Raw genomic sequence first — 13,946 nt, 5'->3', positions numbered from 1 at the left:
AAAGTAAATTTTTTATTGTACTAAGTTGAAGTATTTATACTGCTTAGAGAAAGTAAATTTTACATTGCTCAATGTAATGATCCAAGTAAGGATACTTGGGGATGAAGCAGTCAGCTATACTGATTTTAAGGCAGCTTCCACCCCTTCCCCTATTGACTTGTTTTGGCTTTAGAAACAGGCTCTTCCTCTGGAGTTGACCTAGAATTCACTGTCTAGTCTGAATAGTCATCAAACTCAGGCCAGTAATGTAGCTCTTAGTCTCTAGCTCTGTAAATGCTGAGAATGCAGCCATGATCTTCCCACTCTTGGCTTTGATTGACAGTTCTGAAATAGAACAGAAGTCCTCTGAGAATTTATTATTAATGTTATCACATTTTGAGACATAGCTCTGGCAGTCATGGAACTTACTTCATAGATCAGACTGGCCCAAAACTCTGAGAGCTGCCTGCCTCTGCCTCCTTAGTGCTGGGATAAAAGACATGTGCCACCATGCTCAGCTTAAATTGAATGATTTTTAATATTTATAAGATATTAAATATAGGTGGGTTATAACATCAGTAATTCCCTTTTTCTTGATATTTTTATGCATGCAGAAACACACCTGCATGCTTTATGTATTTATGTTATTTCACTAGATGCATTTGGGGAAGAATACACAAGCCTTAATTTGTCTGTATTTTGTTCACCCCAGGTTTCAGCAGTCCCACAAAGTTCTGGCAGTCATGGGCCTGCCATAGCAGCAGTTCATAGCAGTCATCATCACCCCACAGCTGTCCAGCCTCATGGAGGCCAGGTGGTCCAGAGCCATGCCCATCCAGCCCCACCAGTTGCACCCGTGCAGGGACAGCAGCAGTTTCAGAGGCTCAAGGTAGTATTCTATTTCTTTCATTGACTTATTTTATCTTCAGCAGGAAATAATGCCTTAACCCAAGAGAGTAAGGTTTGAATTAAAAGAAATGTTCCTTTGTTTTTGTTTTGAAGCTTATGTGTATTTCCCTTTTTGTCACCAGTGCCTGATCCAGAGAAATATACACTCAAAAAGTGTTGGTTGTATGAATGCATAGCACTCACGTATACCAGAAGTGAAGGGTTGTTGCTGTAGAAAAGAAGTGTCAGTGTGACGTCCTTTCTTTTAGACTCAGAGTTCTTAGTATTATAAGATTTTTATTGAGTACACACATCTGGGCACAGAGCAATTTGGGTATAGCAAGTTAGTGCCATAATACATCTCCAATTTTTTCTTATTGGTCCGAACAGCTGCTGGATTTGTGGGCATTTACTTTTTTTTTAAATCCATGCTTAGTAAAGCAGTCTACTTTTGAAGCACCCGTTAGTGAATGAAGTGTCAGCGTTGCTTGTGTTCTGATGAATCCAGTGTAGTGCTTTGACGAGCATGTGACATCTAATTGGAGCTTGTGTTCCCAACTAACCTTTTTTTTTGACTCATAATTATTTTTGAAATAATGTGATTTTTTTTTTTAAAGCTGTTGCTTAGTTCTCAGCTTTTCTGATTGACCCTTAGGTAAATCTTTCTGAAATCAAGTCCAGAAAATGTGATTTAAAACTGAAGTGGTGAGGTGTTTTATCTTCCTTTGGTTGTAATAGCCTAATTTTGTCTAATTCTATGTAGTAATTTCCTTTCTGGGAGTGAACAGTTTACCCCAAAGTGCATATGTGTGTCAAAGTGTCTACTTTGTTTTCCTTAATGTAGCAGTCTTCCTCTTCCTTGAAAACTTGCCTTCTGCTATTTCAGTTACCCACAGTTAGTTGGTTGAAAACTTGAAATAAAAATTTTCCAGAGTAAGTAATATGTAAACTTTAAATACTGTGCCATCATGGATAGTGTTTTAATGAAATCTCACACTGTCCATCCCCAGTGGGATGTAAATCATCCTTTAACTCAGCATACTCCCTACATATCCTGCCTGTTAGTCAGTTAGAAAGTCAGACCATAGATAAGCCCCAGTTCCAGAACAGTGATTCTAATGAAGAGAAGCCACACAGTGCTTCCTTTATTGTAAAAATGAGATAAGGGACAAAAATTACCACCCGGGGTTTGTAAAATAGAAGGTAAGATATCTTTATTAATTTTTACTATGCTTAGTTTCTAAGTCAGATTTTACCATAAATGTGTATGTAGAAGAAAAAGCTGGTGTAGTAGGTAGAAGTCAAGGTTCACCCAAGTTTCAGCATCCACTGAAAGCTTGGAACTGGTTCTGGTCTCCAAGGGTCCCTAAGTGTCTATATTGTTTAGCTGACTTCTCCTTGATTCTGGCCTATTGACGTCCAGTTTTAGGAATTTAATATTGGCCTAAGGACACTAAGTACTACTTAAATAGCATAATGAACACTAGAGTTGAACAAGAGGGAGGAGTTTTTTAAAATTTGCTTTACTGAAGATTGGTCTGTAAAGAAAACATAAGTTTTTTGTGCTCTTTTGGAATATTTGGTGTTCTACTCAATGGTTTTCACATTCTACTTATATAGATTGATGGACGTATTGCAGAAGGAAGCACTACTGTGAGCTTAATGATTACCGAGTCTGGGGAAAAAGACTTTGTTTAATAGGATTTATACTGCATTTTGTAGATGATGTCTTAATATTCTAAAGCCTTTATAGACTGGTCCTTAAACTAAGAAAAGCCCTTTTAGAGCTTTCGGGTTGAGTCTCACTGTGTAGATGGAGGGCCTTGAACTTGAGCCCTCGCCTATTTGCTGAGTGTTGGGATGACAGGTGTAAGTGCCAATGCTGGACTGGTTGTTATAGCCTTTTCCAGTCAGTGCTCCCAAACGATACTGTTTTCCTTCACCTGCCTTGCTCTAGGGTGCTGTGGACACAAGCATTGGATATGTGTGTTTGCTTCTGTGTTTTCTTTTACAAATCAGTAAGGAAGCCTTGGATTAGGATTATAGAGTTAAGTTTTGTGTAGATTCGGGGAATTTTTTTTAGTTAAAAGATCTTGATTGATAGGATTTCTAAATCTAATAATCTGCTGAGTTTTCTTTGGGGAAGTGTCGGTTGAGAAGGCTCTTAACTCAGGTTGGCCTAAAAATTATGCAAGTAAGAATCATGTTGTCTCCCCTGTGTTTTTGCTTCTCAGATGCTGGGGTCACTGCTGTGTATCAATCACCCCTCCCCCCACCCCATCCCTCTGATTTTTAATTTAATTTTTTTTTAATTAAAAAGAATCAAAATTCTCTCTCTCTCTCTCTCTCTCTCTCTCTCTCTCTCTCTCACACACACACACACACACACACACACACACACACAAACACACACATCCACCTAACAACCTTTATTTCCCTCTTGAAGGTCTAAGCAACTTTTGGAAACTGTTTCTCTTTCTGTACCATGTGGATATCTGGGATTGAATTTAGGTTAGATTTAGTGCAAGTATCTGAACCTGCTGAACCATCTCAATTGTGTGTGTGTGTGTGTGTGTGTGCGCGCGTGTGTGTGTCTCCATATAATTTTAACTACCTATTCTCACATTGCTTGGCATTTTTGGTTTTTTGCTTTTTTTCCCTGGTAGTACTGGACAGTGACGATAGAGCCTCAAACATTTGGACAAGTCCTCTACCAATGGACTATAGCCCTAATCCTTGCCTGCTATTTTTGAATCAGTATTTGTATTTGCATGTATGTCTTACTTAGTTAATATTCTGTTGTTATGAGGAATATTATGGTGACCAAGGCAGTTTATAGAGAAAAGGCATTTAATTGGGGTCTTGCCTTTAGCTTCAGAGTTAGTGCATGATCATCATGACGAGGAGCATGTCAGCAGGCAGGACTGGAGCTGGAGCAATAGCTGAGAGTTCACATCTGTTCTACTAATAGGTCTGTTGGAGGAGACAGACTGGGCCTTGCACTGGGCTTCTAAAACCTCAGAGTAAGTAGTGGCACTCTTACTTCAACAAGGCCAAACCTCCTAAATCTTCACAAACAGTTGGTTAACTGGGGACCAAGTATTCAAATATGAGCCTGTGGGAGTCAGTCTCATTCAAACAGATAGAAAGACACACATACTAAAATCGAGAGTGTTTAAAAGCAGGACGTAGTTGTGATGACTTTAATTCCAGCACTTAAAGGCAGAAGCTGGTTGATATCTGTGACTTAAAAGCCAACCTGGTCTACATTGCTAGTTCCCTCCCTGCCAGCCTTGTCTTAAAAAGAAAATCACAGGGCTGGAGAGATGGCTCAGTGGTTAAGAGCACTGGCTGCTCTTCCAAAGGTCCTGAATTCAATTCCCAGCAACCACATGGTGGCTCACAGCTATCTGTAATGGAGTCTGATGCCCTCTTCTGGTGTGTCTGAAGACAGCTACAGTGTACTCGTATACATAAAATAAGTAAATATTTAAAAAACCAATCACAACAACAAAAATACTCATAGCAAAACATTGTCCACAAATGGCAGAAGGTAGAAGTCTCAGAACATCACAGTTTCCTCTACTCTTCTACCGTGGCACTGTCTTCATTCATGGTGTCTGTTTCTTTCTTTTTTTCCTTTTTTTTTAAAGATTTATTTATTTATAAGTACACTGTAGCTATCTTCAGACATACCAGAAGAAGGCATCCGATAATGGTTGTGAGCCCCTATGTGGTTGCTGGGATTTGAACTCAGGACCTTCGGAAGAGCAGTCAGTGCTCTTAACCGCAGAGCCATCTCTCCAGCCCCATGATGTCTGTTTCTATAGACCCCATTTAATACTATCAGAACAGGAGCTGAGAAGAAAACTCAGCTGATGAAGTGAGTTGAATCCCCAGAATTCCCATTTTAAAAACTGTGTGCAGTGGTGTGTGTGCTTATAATTCCTGGAGAGGCAGAGACACATAGGCCAATCCTTGAGGCTCAACTACTTGGGCTGTTCTAGGTAATCTTGTCTCAAGAAGATGGTATCTGAGGACTGACCTAAGGTTAGTTTGACCCTATGCACATGATTACTATCAGAAAAAGAAGAGAACAGTTAGCTTTTGTCATGGACTCTGTGGGTGTAGCTCAGTGGTAGAGGTCTGGTATAGTGTATTCAAATTCCTGTCTTCAATTGCTGGCACAGCAGGGGTTAAAACCCCTGATTTTTCAGTTTGGTGTTAAGGAGTATAGGTAAATAGCATAGTGTTTATGGTAACTTCCCACCACCATCACCACCAAAAGAGGGTATGAATTATCACTTAGTGTAGAGCATATAGAAGCCCATGGATCCAATTCCCAGCTATACAAAATGGAAACCAAAAGCACATTTAAAAAGATTAGACATGAGTTTTAGAGGACATTCATACTATACCATCACTTAGTGCTTTATTTGAGCATAAACATTTTATTTCCTAGTATATCAAAACTTGTAGCTTATACCAAAGTCAGATATTATTTTTTAATCCTAAAATTTAAATTTTCATACAATTTAAAATATTATCTGAGTATAATACTTAGCTATCTCCTAGTGTTGTAGCTCCCTAAATTATATCTGTATTATTTCTGGCCCTTGAGACTCATTCCTGTTAGTGGCAGGTCACTTTGAAGTGAAGTATGTGTAAGTACTGGGAAAAAACAGGATCCAGATCTTGAAGAATGTTTTATCTTCTTAATTTTCCATGTATTCCAGTTAATATAACTACAGGATAGACTAAAAGAAGGTAAGGATGGGGCTATAAAGATGGGGCAGGTCACATGCTTGCTTTCCCTTGTCTCTTACAGTCAGTCCTCAAATCCTGTCACTTCTAGCTAAAAGCTTTTGAATCTGTTGAGTTTTCTGTGCTTTTGACCTGTACTGTAATCAAGCCCTCCTTACATCAGTTACAGTTCTCCCTAGAGCATAACTTGCCTCCCTTGCCATCCATCCCTCTCTCCCTTAGTTGAGAGTAGCTGGCCTGCCAGCCATCCTCTCAGATTTACTCTGAGTACTACCTGTGATGCCTGTATCCAGGTTGCAGTCATGTGCTAATGTGGCCAAATTTATGTTCTAGGGATCCATCTCAGCTCCTCATGCTTGTCCTCACAGAAATGAGCATTTTTCCCATTGTGATATCTTTATAGCCCCATCCTTACCTTCTTTTAGTCTATCCTGTAGTTATATTAACTGGAATACATGAAAAATTAAGAAGATAAAACATTCTTCAAGATCTGGATCCTGTTTTTTCCCAGTACTTACACATACTTCACTTCTAGCTAGACTGAGCTGGATTTGGTTTGGCAAGCAAACTACTACATGAGACTGTACCCTTGCTGCGTCTTCCGACATTCTTCACATTTGCTAACGTGTACTTACCCAGTCAACTCTTGGGTTCCCTCACTTTGGACGAGAACATGTGTTGTTATGGTGATTATTTTAGGATTACCACTAGACACGAATTTCTGTGGAGTTAGGGTTTCCACTTGTTACTGAATAAGAAACGCCTGCATTGGTTCTGCTGAGTTTCTTAGCAAGTACTTAGGAGGTGAGTGAGTGGACACTGTGGTAATATAATCATTAGTTACTGATCATTCCCTACAGAATTGTGTGAGGTAAGACTGCAGATTTTATGAGTTGACCTTTGTTTTAAAATTGAATCATATTTTTACTGTTTGATAATTCCTTTATTGTCTTTTTTGAGCATGGATGATCTATAAAGTTTTGACCTTTATATCTCTGAAATGTATCCCTGCCCAGGTGGAGGACGCCCTGTCCTATCTTGACCAGGTGAAACTGCAGTTTGGTAGTCAGCCTCAGGTCTACAATGATTTCCTTGACATCATGAAGGAATTTAAATCTCAGAGGTAAAGGATGTGTGGCTGCATTTAAATTTGTGCTTAGTATGTTGGTTTTTAGAAGGAATATATATACACAATCATGTTCTTTTTATAGATTATTATTTCTTTGGGGGAATACTTTTGAGTCAGAGACTTAGGGTTTGTAACTCAAGGTGACCTTGAACTTTTGGCAGTCCTGTTGCTGGAGCCTCAAGATCTAGCCTTAAAGGGATGTACAACTGCACATGACTGGTTTCATGGTAATTTTAGTGTGCTAGGCTTTTTTTATTTTTAAATCTATACTAAAATCCTTCTTGGTGCTTATTTCACACTGCTAAGTTTTTAGGAGGCAGGATTATTTTTATTTACATTTTTTTTTTTACATTTTCTTTCATTTACATTTTATTATTTTCTTACATTTTTTTTAATTAATGTAAGATACCCTGATATTCTGGAATGGCTCACTGTTTGAGAGTAACAGATCTGAACAATCTAGAAACATGCCCATTACGATCTATATTGGTTTTTTTTTTTTTTTTTTTTTTTTTTTGGTTTTTTGGATTTAGTTTTTTCCAGACAGGGTTTCTCTGTATAGCCCTGGCTATCCTGGAACTCTGTAGACCAGGCTGGCCTCGAACTCAGAAATCCGCCTGCCTCTGCCTCTGCCTCCCAGAGTGCTGGGATTACAGGCGTGCGCCACCACTGCCCGGCTCGATCTATACTGGTTTAACCAAGGTTGGGTCTGGCTTGGGAATAGTTTTTGATGTACTGTCTGTATATCTGCTGGATAGAATTGTTGCTGAGAATGTATGTGTTCCTCAGAATTGTGGCCAAGTGTATGAATAGCTTTGGAATTTGAGTGTTTCTGTTTTCCTGATTATAGAGAAGACCTAGTGAGAAGTTTCTTCTTTTCCTCTAGGGCTTTTGCTAAGCGTGCTTCTCATGGCTTTTCTTTCCTCCTGTTTGCTTCCCTCAGCATTGATACTCCAGGAGTGATTAGCCGAGTGTCCCAGCTATTTAAAGGCCACCCTGACCTGATCATGGGCTTCAACACCTTCTTGCCTCCTGGATACAAAATTGAGGTGCAGACTAATGACATGGTGAACGTGACAACACCCGGCCAAGTTCATCAGATTCCTACCCATGGGATCCAACCCCAGCCTCAGCCACCACCTCAGCATCCTTCCCAGCCTTCATCCCAGTCAGCTCCCACTCCTGCTCAACCAGCTCCTCAGCCCACACCTGCCAAAGTTAGCAAGGTGAGTTGTGGGGAGACTGCATCTCCTAACTTTCCCCTGTATACACATGTTACAACAATGTCCTCAGAAGATGTTGACATCTCACATGTTCATGTTTATATATACTTCATTATTTTGATACTCACTTAAATCCTCATGCCAGCAGACTCTAGGACTCTCATTTGTCCTCAGCTTCTGTTTATCTTTAGTCTCAGGGCTGGCTTTGTAGTAGTCCTTCGACACCAGGGACAGGGTATGTGTATGGTTTGCTTTGGTTTTTGGCTTGGGTTTTCTGTGTTGCCCAGGCTAGTCTTGAAATCCTGAGCTTTGGTAACTGGGAATCTAGTTGCTGCCATCATATCTAGCTCAGAAATGATTGTTTTTATCATGGTCAAATTAGTCTCTACATAAGTGGTTGTCATTTTATAAACATGGTTGCAGAGCTCGTTATGATGGCGTGTCTGTAAATCTCAGCACTAGCGCTAGAAGTAGAAGAACAAGGAATGTGAAGATATTCTGAGCTTTATTAAATACTGTCTCCAAAAAACACAATCAAGTTACTCTGTTTGCCAGATCAGCTGATAATAACAATTAATAGAAGATATCCTTGATTTAGATATGCTAGGATAGTTGCTAGCCACATAGAATTAAGTTTTAGTTCATGGGTTTAGCTCAGTGTTTTAGTTGCACTAAATTTCATGTTCTCAAGAACCAGCGTGTAGCTGGTGGCTCTTGTATCTCATGGCACAAAGAAAGAGGATCCGTTTATTTCAGAAGGTTCTATTTATTGGACACAGCTGGTGTAGAAACATTTAACTGGATTATAGGAACTGTTGAGTTGTTATCCTTGACATTAAAGGTCTGTGAAGGATGAGGTTTTCTTTTTAATTTGCACCTGTTAAGGTAGTGAGCTTAAAAGTTGCATATGAAAATGTAATGTTGTGTTCCAGTAATTTGAGGCTGAGGTAGTAGTGTCAGAATATGAAAACTTTATAGGTCTCCTACCCTGTCTAGTATGATTTGAACTGAACCAAAATGGCTTGGCTTAAGTAGTACTTCATGGCCCTAAATGAGTAAAAGACGTGGCTTGGTCACATACCTTGGGTTTTCAATTTGTGTTGCTTTTTCGGTTTGAAATTTCTTCCCCAATGTCAAACCTCTTATGTTCTTGAGGAAAATACTTTCTTCTTTTTAGCCTTCCCAACTACAAGCACATACTCCAGCCAGTCAGCAGACTCCCCCACTCCCACCATATGCATCCCCACGTTCTCCACCAGTCCAGCCTCACACACCAGTGACAATCTCCTTGGGAACAGCTCCATCTTTGCAAAACAATCAACCTGTGGAGTTTAATCATGCCATCAACTATGTTAATAAGATCAAGAACAGATTCCAGGGCCAACCAGACATCTACAAAGCATTCTTGGAGATTTTGCACACATACCAGGTAAGAGGGTTTGGTTACTCATTCATCCCTTTTTAAGCAGGCCCTGTAATCCTACACCCTGGTGATCCTTTTGCCTCAGCCTCCCCAGTATCTGGGACTCTGGTTGCTGCCATCACACCCAGCCCAGAAAACTTATTTTTTTTTCATGGTTCGATCAGGCTCTGCTTACAGGATGGTTACCCTCAGAGTATCTGGTCTGAGAACAGCTAGAATACTTATTGTGCCCAGTAATTCTTACTGGGAATAGTAACTGCTTAGAACTAGAATGTGTGTTTAGAAGCCACTTTTGCTACCTGCTTTGCCTACCCTGTAGCATCTTGTTAGGAGTTTTAAGGTCCCTAGCCATGAAGAGAATGCTTGTTTCATATTGTTGCTTCTGAAGGTAATTTGTATAGCATGATCATTTACAAGGGAACATGGAAGAAAGAGATTTTCTAATGTCTTCTGTTTTATCAGTTTAATTAAAGGAACAGATTTGTGTTTGTGTTTAAGATGTGTCACTCAGCTCCTTCTCCTTACTCAAAAGACTACAGTGAAAACAGTAATTAAAAACTTCAATGTAGCTGAAATAGATAACATATTTTAGCCTTATCAAATATTTCAGAAAATAATAATTCTGTGGTTTAGGATTCAAAATGGTAGTCTTCCTAATATCACTTACCCATTTTGTCCTTCTTCAGAAAGAACAGCGGAATGCCAAGGAAGCTGGAGGAAACTACACTCCAGCTTTGACTGAGCAGGAGGTATATGCCCAGGTGGCTCGTCTCTTCAAAAACCAGGAAGATCTGTTGTCAGAGTTTGGACAGTTTCTGCCAGATGCCAACAGCTCGGTGGTAAATCTCATTTAGACAAACTACATTATTTAAGATTGTTACCATAAGTTTGAAAGCTATAGCAAGAGGGGCCTTTTTAGATGATACTTAGATCTGTCTCGTATGTCTTCATCAGCTTTTAAGCAAAACAACTGCTGAGAAGGTGGATTCTGTGAGAAATGACCATGGAGGCACTGTGAAGAAGCCCCAATTGAATAATAAGCCACAGAGGCCCAGTCAGAACGGCTGCCAGATGCGCAGGCACTCCGGAACAGGAGCCACTCCTCCAGTGAAGGTGAGAGTAGGCAGATAGAAGGTCAGGGCTTGGGTCCTGTGTATCTAGATCAGGTTGGTACAGGTCACAGAAATGGCCCACAAAGCTTCTTAGCAGCTTTGTAAAAGTCAGGTCAGAAAAGCACTTGCTCTATGATTATAGTGTGTGTTTTTCAGTTCCTATATTTTTCTTACCTCCTCTTTGCTATGAGCTTCTGGCTCTTTTGTTACCAAGATTTAACTAATGTTTCTCATGATTTGATGTGTTAAATTTGCCTTGGGTTGCAAGAAGATTCTTAAATTGATATTTCATAAGTGAGTGGTCTCTGGGACAATTCAACTCTGTGAGCCTAGTGCCCATTAACAAACAGAGGCTTTGTTTGACTAGAAGTCTGTCCTCCGCCACTTCTTTGCTTGACAGATCTTACCTATATTGTCATCTTCAAGGAAAGATGGAGGCCGTGGCTATGGACTGTACTAGAAGGAAATCTTAAGTTTGTTAGGAAGCCCGTCTTGTTCTCTTTGATTTAGTGTGTCTAGGATAAAAAGGAAGTTGTATGTATTTAACGTTGAATTCCTCAGGAATTCTAAATTATGTAATATTGACTATTCTACAGAATTTGGTTAATTAAAAAAACTCAGTGGAAGGTGGTGGGGTGTCAAGTACGTGGCTGGAAGGACTGACATACTCTGACAGATCCCATTGTTTGAGTGTTTGCAGGGTTTTCTTGGTTTTGGAATCAGGTTGACTATAGTAATGGCTTGTTGTTTTTTTGTTTCTTTAACTTCAGTAAGTATTCTGGGGATTGTAAGAATTAGCTAAATAGTTGAGAGCTTGCTTTCTGATCCCTTTCCATCCCCCTTTCCATTTATACTGATTGATCCACAGGTAGAAACTGTATGATAGTGCTTAGTTCCAAGTCTCATAGGCAGCAGAAGCTGTGGGTGGGACCCGTGAACTCTGAGACAGCACCTGCCCACAAAGCTTGTGCAGCTCCACATAGGTAGTTAAGTGAATTTTTAAAGGTAAATTTTGACTGGGTAGTGGTGGCACATGCCTTTAATCCCAGCACTTAGGAGGCAGAGGCAGGATTTCTGAGTTCGAGGACAGCCTGGTCTAGAGAGTGAGTTCCAGGACATCCAGGGCTACACAGAGAAACCCTGTCTTGAAAAAAAGTACATTTTGGCTAGTAGGGTTATATTATGGCCTATTCATTTGTTTGGTTTGGGGGTTTTTCTCTGTGTGTTTTTTGGAGAAAATATCTCAACAGGTAGCCTTCACTGACCTGGTAGTCAGTAAGTAATCCAGGCTAATTGCTAACTCATTACAGTCCTCCCTACTTGGACTACTGAGTGAAGGGATACAGGTGTTTGTCACAATACCCAGCTTGTTTTCCTTTATAAAATCAATGTTAAATTATTAGTCTTGCCAGGGACTTTAGTGATACCTGTATTGTGAGCACTGTGGTGGACAGGTCAGCAAAGAGATAGCCAAATCTCTGAGTTTGAGGCCAGCTAGAGCTACATAGTGTGACACTATCTCAAAAAATCACATGACAACAATTATTAGTGGATATGCTAATAAGATGGTTATACTGTCTATTGGACAATGAAATAATTAGGCTTTTTTAAAGTTTATAACTTGAAATGTAGGTTAAAGATATATACCTGCTTCTGTCTGTCTGTCTGTCTGGTTTGACACACAAATGCATCAATTAGAACCTTTTATATTTGTCTTCAAAATGGCCTATCATTAGTATCAGAATATAATAAAGCATAAATAACTTTAAAAGTTCTATAGTCTTTGTAAATTCAAATACATTAAAAGTTTAAAATCCAATCTCTCAAAATCCTGAACTCAAAGTTTCTCCTCTATGGGCTCCTGTAAAATCAAAAATGAGCTTATTAAATACTTTCTTTAAGAGGGAAGAACTAGGGCACAGTCATAATGGCTGATAGTTACCTCTAAATTTCACAAGCCATGCTCTGGTTATGGTAGGAAATACTAGTAGGATTTTCTGAAGGGAGCAGAGGTAGAAAAATCATGAGTTTAAAACCAGCACAAAAAGAGCAAGGACATCCATTTTAAGCATTGTTGACAGGAGAGAAGAGTTGTTATTCATTAGTATTAGTAGAGCCATTTTAGCAAAGTCAGACTTGTTTGTGTTAGCTACCTCTGGGTGTTGCAGGAAACAAATTATTTAATGGCTGCATTAGTGATAGCTTTTTCTTTTTTTAATCCCAGAAAAAACCCAAACTGATTAGTCTAAAGGAATCTTCAATGGCAGATGCCAGCAAGCATGGTGTTGGAACTGAATCATTATTTTTCGATAAGGTAAGTGGTAACATTTGATGTTGTTTGTTAAAGAGGGAAGTAATTGATAACATTTGATATTAGTTCTTAAGGTCAAATGACAATTGCATAAACAAAATGGCAGTTGTTTTCTTTCAAAAGTGTCAACTGATTGGGATTTTTTTTGGCTTCTTTACTTAGGTCTTTGACTTGTTTGTTTGGAGATAGACTCTGTGTAATCCAGGTTGCCCTTGAACTCATTTCATACTTATCATCGGCTGGCTTATAGATTCTGGTTCTTCAACTCTTAAGTGGTACCACATGTAACCACATGTAGTTTGTCCATCCACCCATTCTTTTTCTGTGTCTGTCTCTCTTTTTTTAAATTTTTCTTTTTTAATGAAGTATTTCTTTATGTATGTGAGTACACTGTAACTATCTCCACACACACCAGAAAAAGTCATCCAATCCCATCACAGATGGTTGTAAGCCACCATGCGGTTGCTGGGAATTGAACTCAGGACCTGTGGAAGAGCAGTCAGACATCTCTCCAGCCCCGTGTCTCTCTCTCTCTCTTTTTTTCTTTCTCCTTTTATTCTTTTAGATTTAGAATCTCACTATATAACCTTAGCTGGCCTGGGACTTACTGTGTACAACAGGCTGAGCTCAAATTCATAGAATTCCGCCTGCTTTTGTTTGCCTCCATATAGTACTAGGAGTACAGGTGTGTATGTCCCTGTGCCTGTCTTTTACTAGTAGTCCTAGTCATGAAGCCCAGTGTCTTAGACACATGAGGCACGTTCGCTTGCCATGGCACCTCACTGCTTTAGGTGGTCTGTGATCTAGTTGTTCCGACATGTGGTACGTAGTGAGTGGTGACAATTTTCTTTTGGTTTTCTGAGACAAGGTCTTATAACTGCCCGGATTTGCCTCAGATTTGCTCAGAAACCAGGGATGACTTAGCTACTATTGATTTTTCTCTTTCCCTCTCCCAATAGGCTATAGGTTATAGGTTTACACTGTTGTACCCAGCTTGAGGATTCTATTGGAATGTTTTCAAAGGTCTGCAGGTATTTTTCTGCAATAGCTAGAGGTGAATTTTTGATAAGATGCCATAAATGCTACTTCAGTCTCACTTCTGAATCTGGTTTTGTCC

At 39.5% G+C, this 13,946-nt stretch overlaps 1 protein-coding gene across 4 annotated transcripts in view; it reads left to right on the top strand.

Moving 5' to 3' along the window:
* The window catches only part of Sin3a (SIN3 transcription regulator family member A), a 63,189-nt gene that overhangs the window by 16,526 nt on the left and 32,717 nt on the right, over nucleotides 1–13,946 (top strand). For all 4 annotated transcript variants that reach the window (XM_052188260.1, XM_052188261.1, XM_052188262.1 and 1 more), the window contains 7 exons: nucleotides 692–868; nucleotides 6,648–6,754; nucleotides 7,704–7,986; nucleotides 9,161–9,412; nucleotides 10,093–10,245; nucleotides 10,361–10,519; nucleotides 12,743–12,832. In XM_052188260.1, the coding sequence (XP_052044220.1) occupies nucleotides 692–868; nucleotides 6,648–6,754; nucleotides 7,704–7,986; nucleotides 9,161–9,412; nucleotides 10,093–10,245; nucleotides 10,361–10,519; nucleotides 12,743–12,832 (1,221 nt within the window). The remainder of the gene's footprint in view (nucleotides 1–691; nucleotides 869–6,647; nucleotides 6,755–7,703; nucleotides 7,987–9,160; nucleotides 9,413–10,092; nucleotides 10,246–10,360; nucleotides 10,520–12,742; nucleotides 12,833–13,946) is intronic.

This window comes from Apodemus sylvaticus, chromosome 7, assembly GCF_947179515.1.
Source record: "Apodemus sylvaticus chromosome 7, mApoSyl1.1, whole genome shotgun sequence".
NCBI classification, from domain to species: domain Eukaryota; kingdom Metazoa; phylum Chordata; class Mammalia; order Rodentia; family Muridae; genus Apodemus; species Apodemus sylvaticus.
This window is presented reverse-complemented; position numbering and strand designations above follow the sequence as displayed.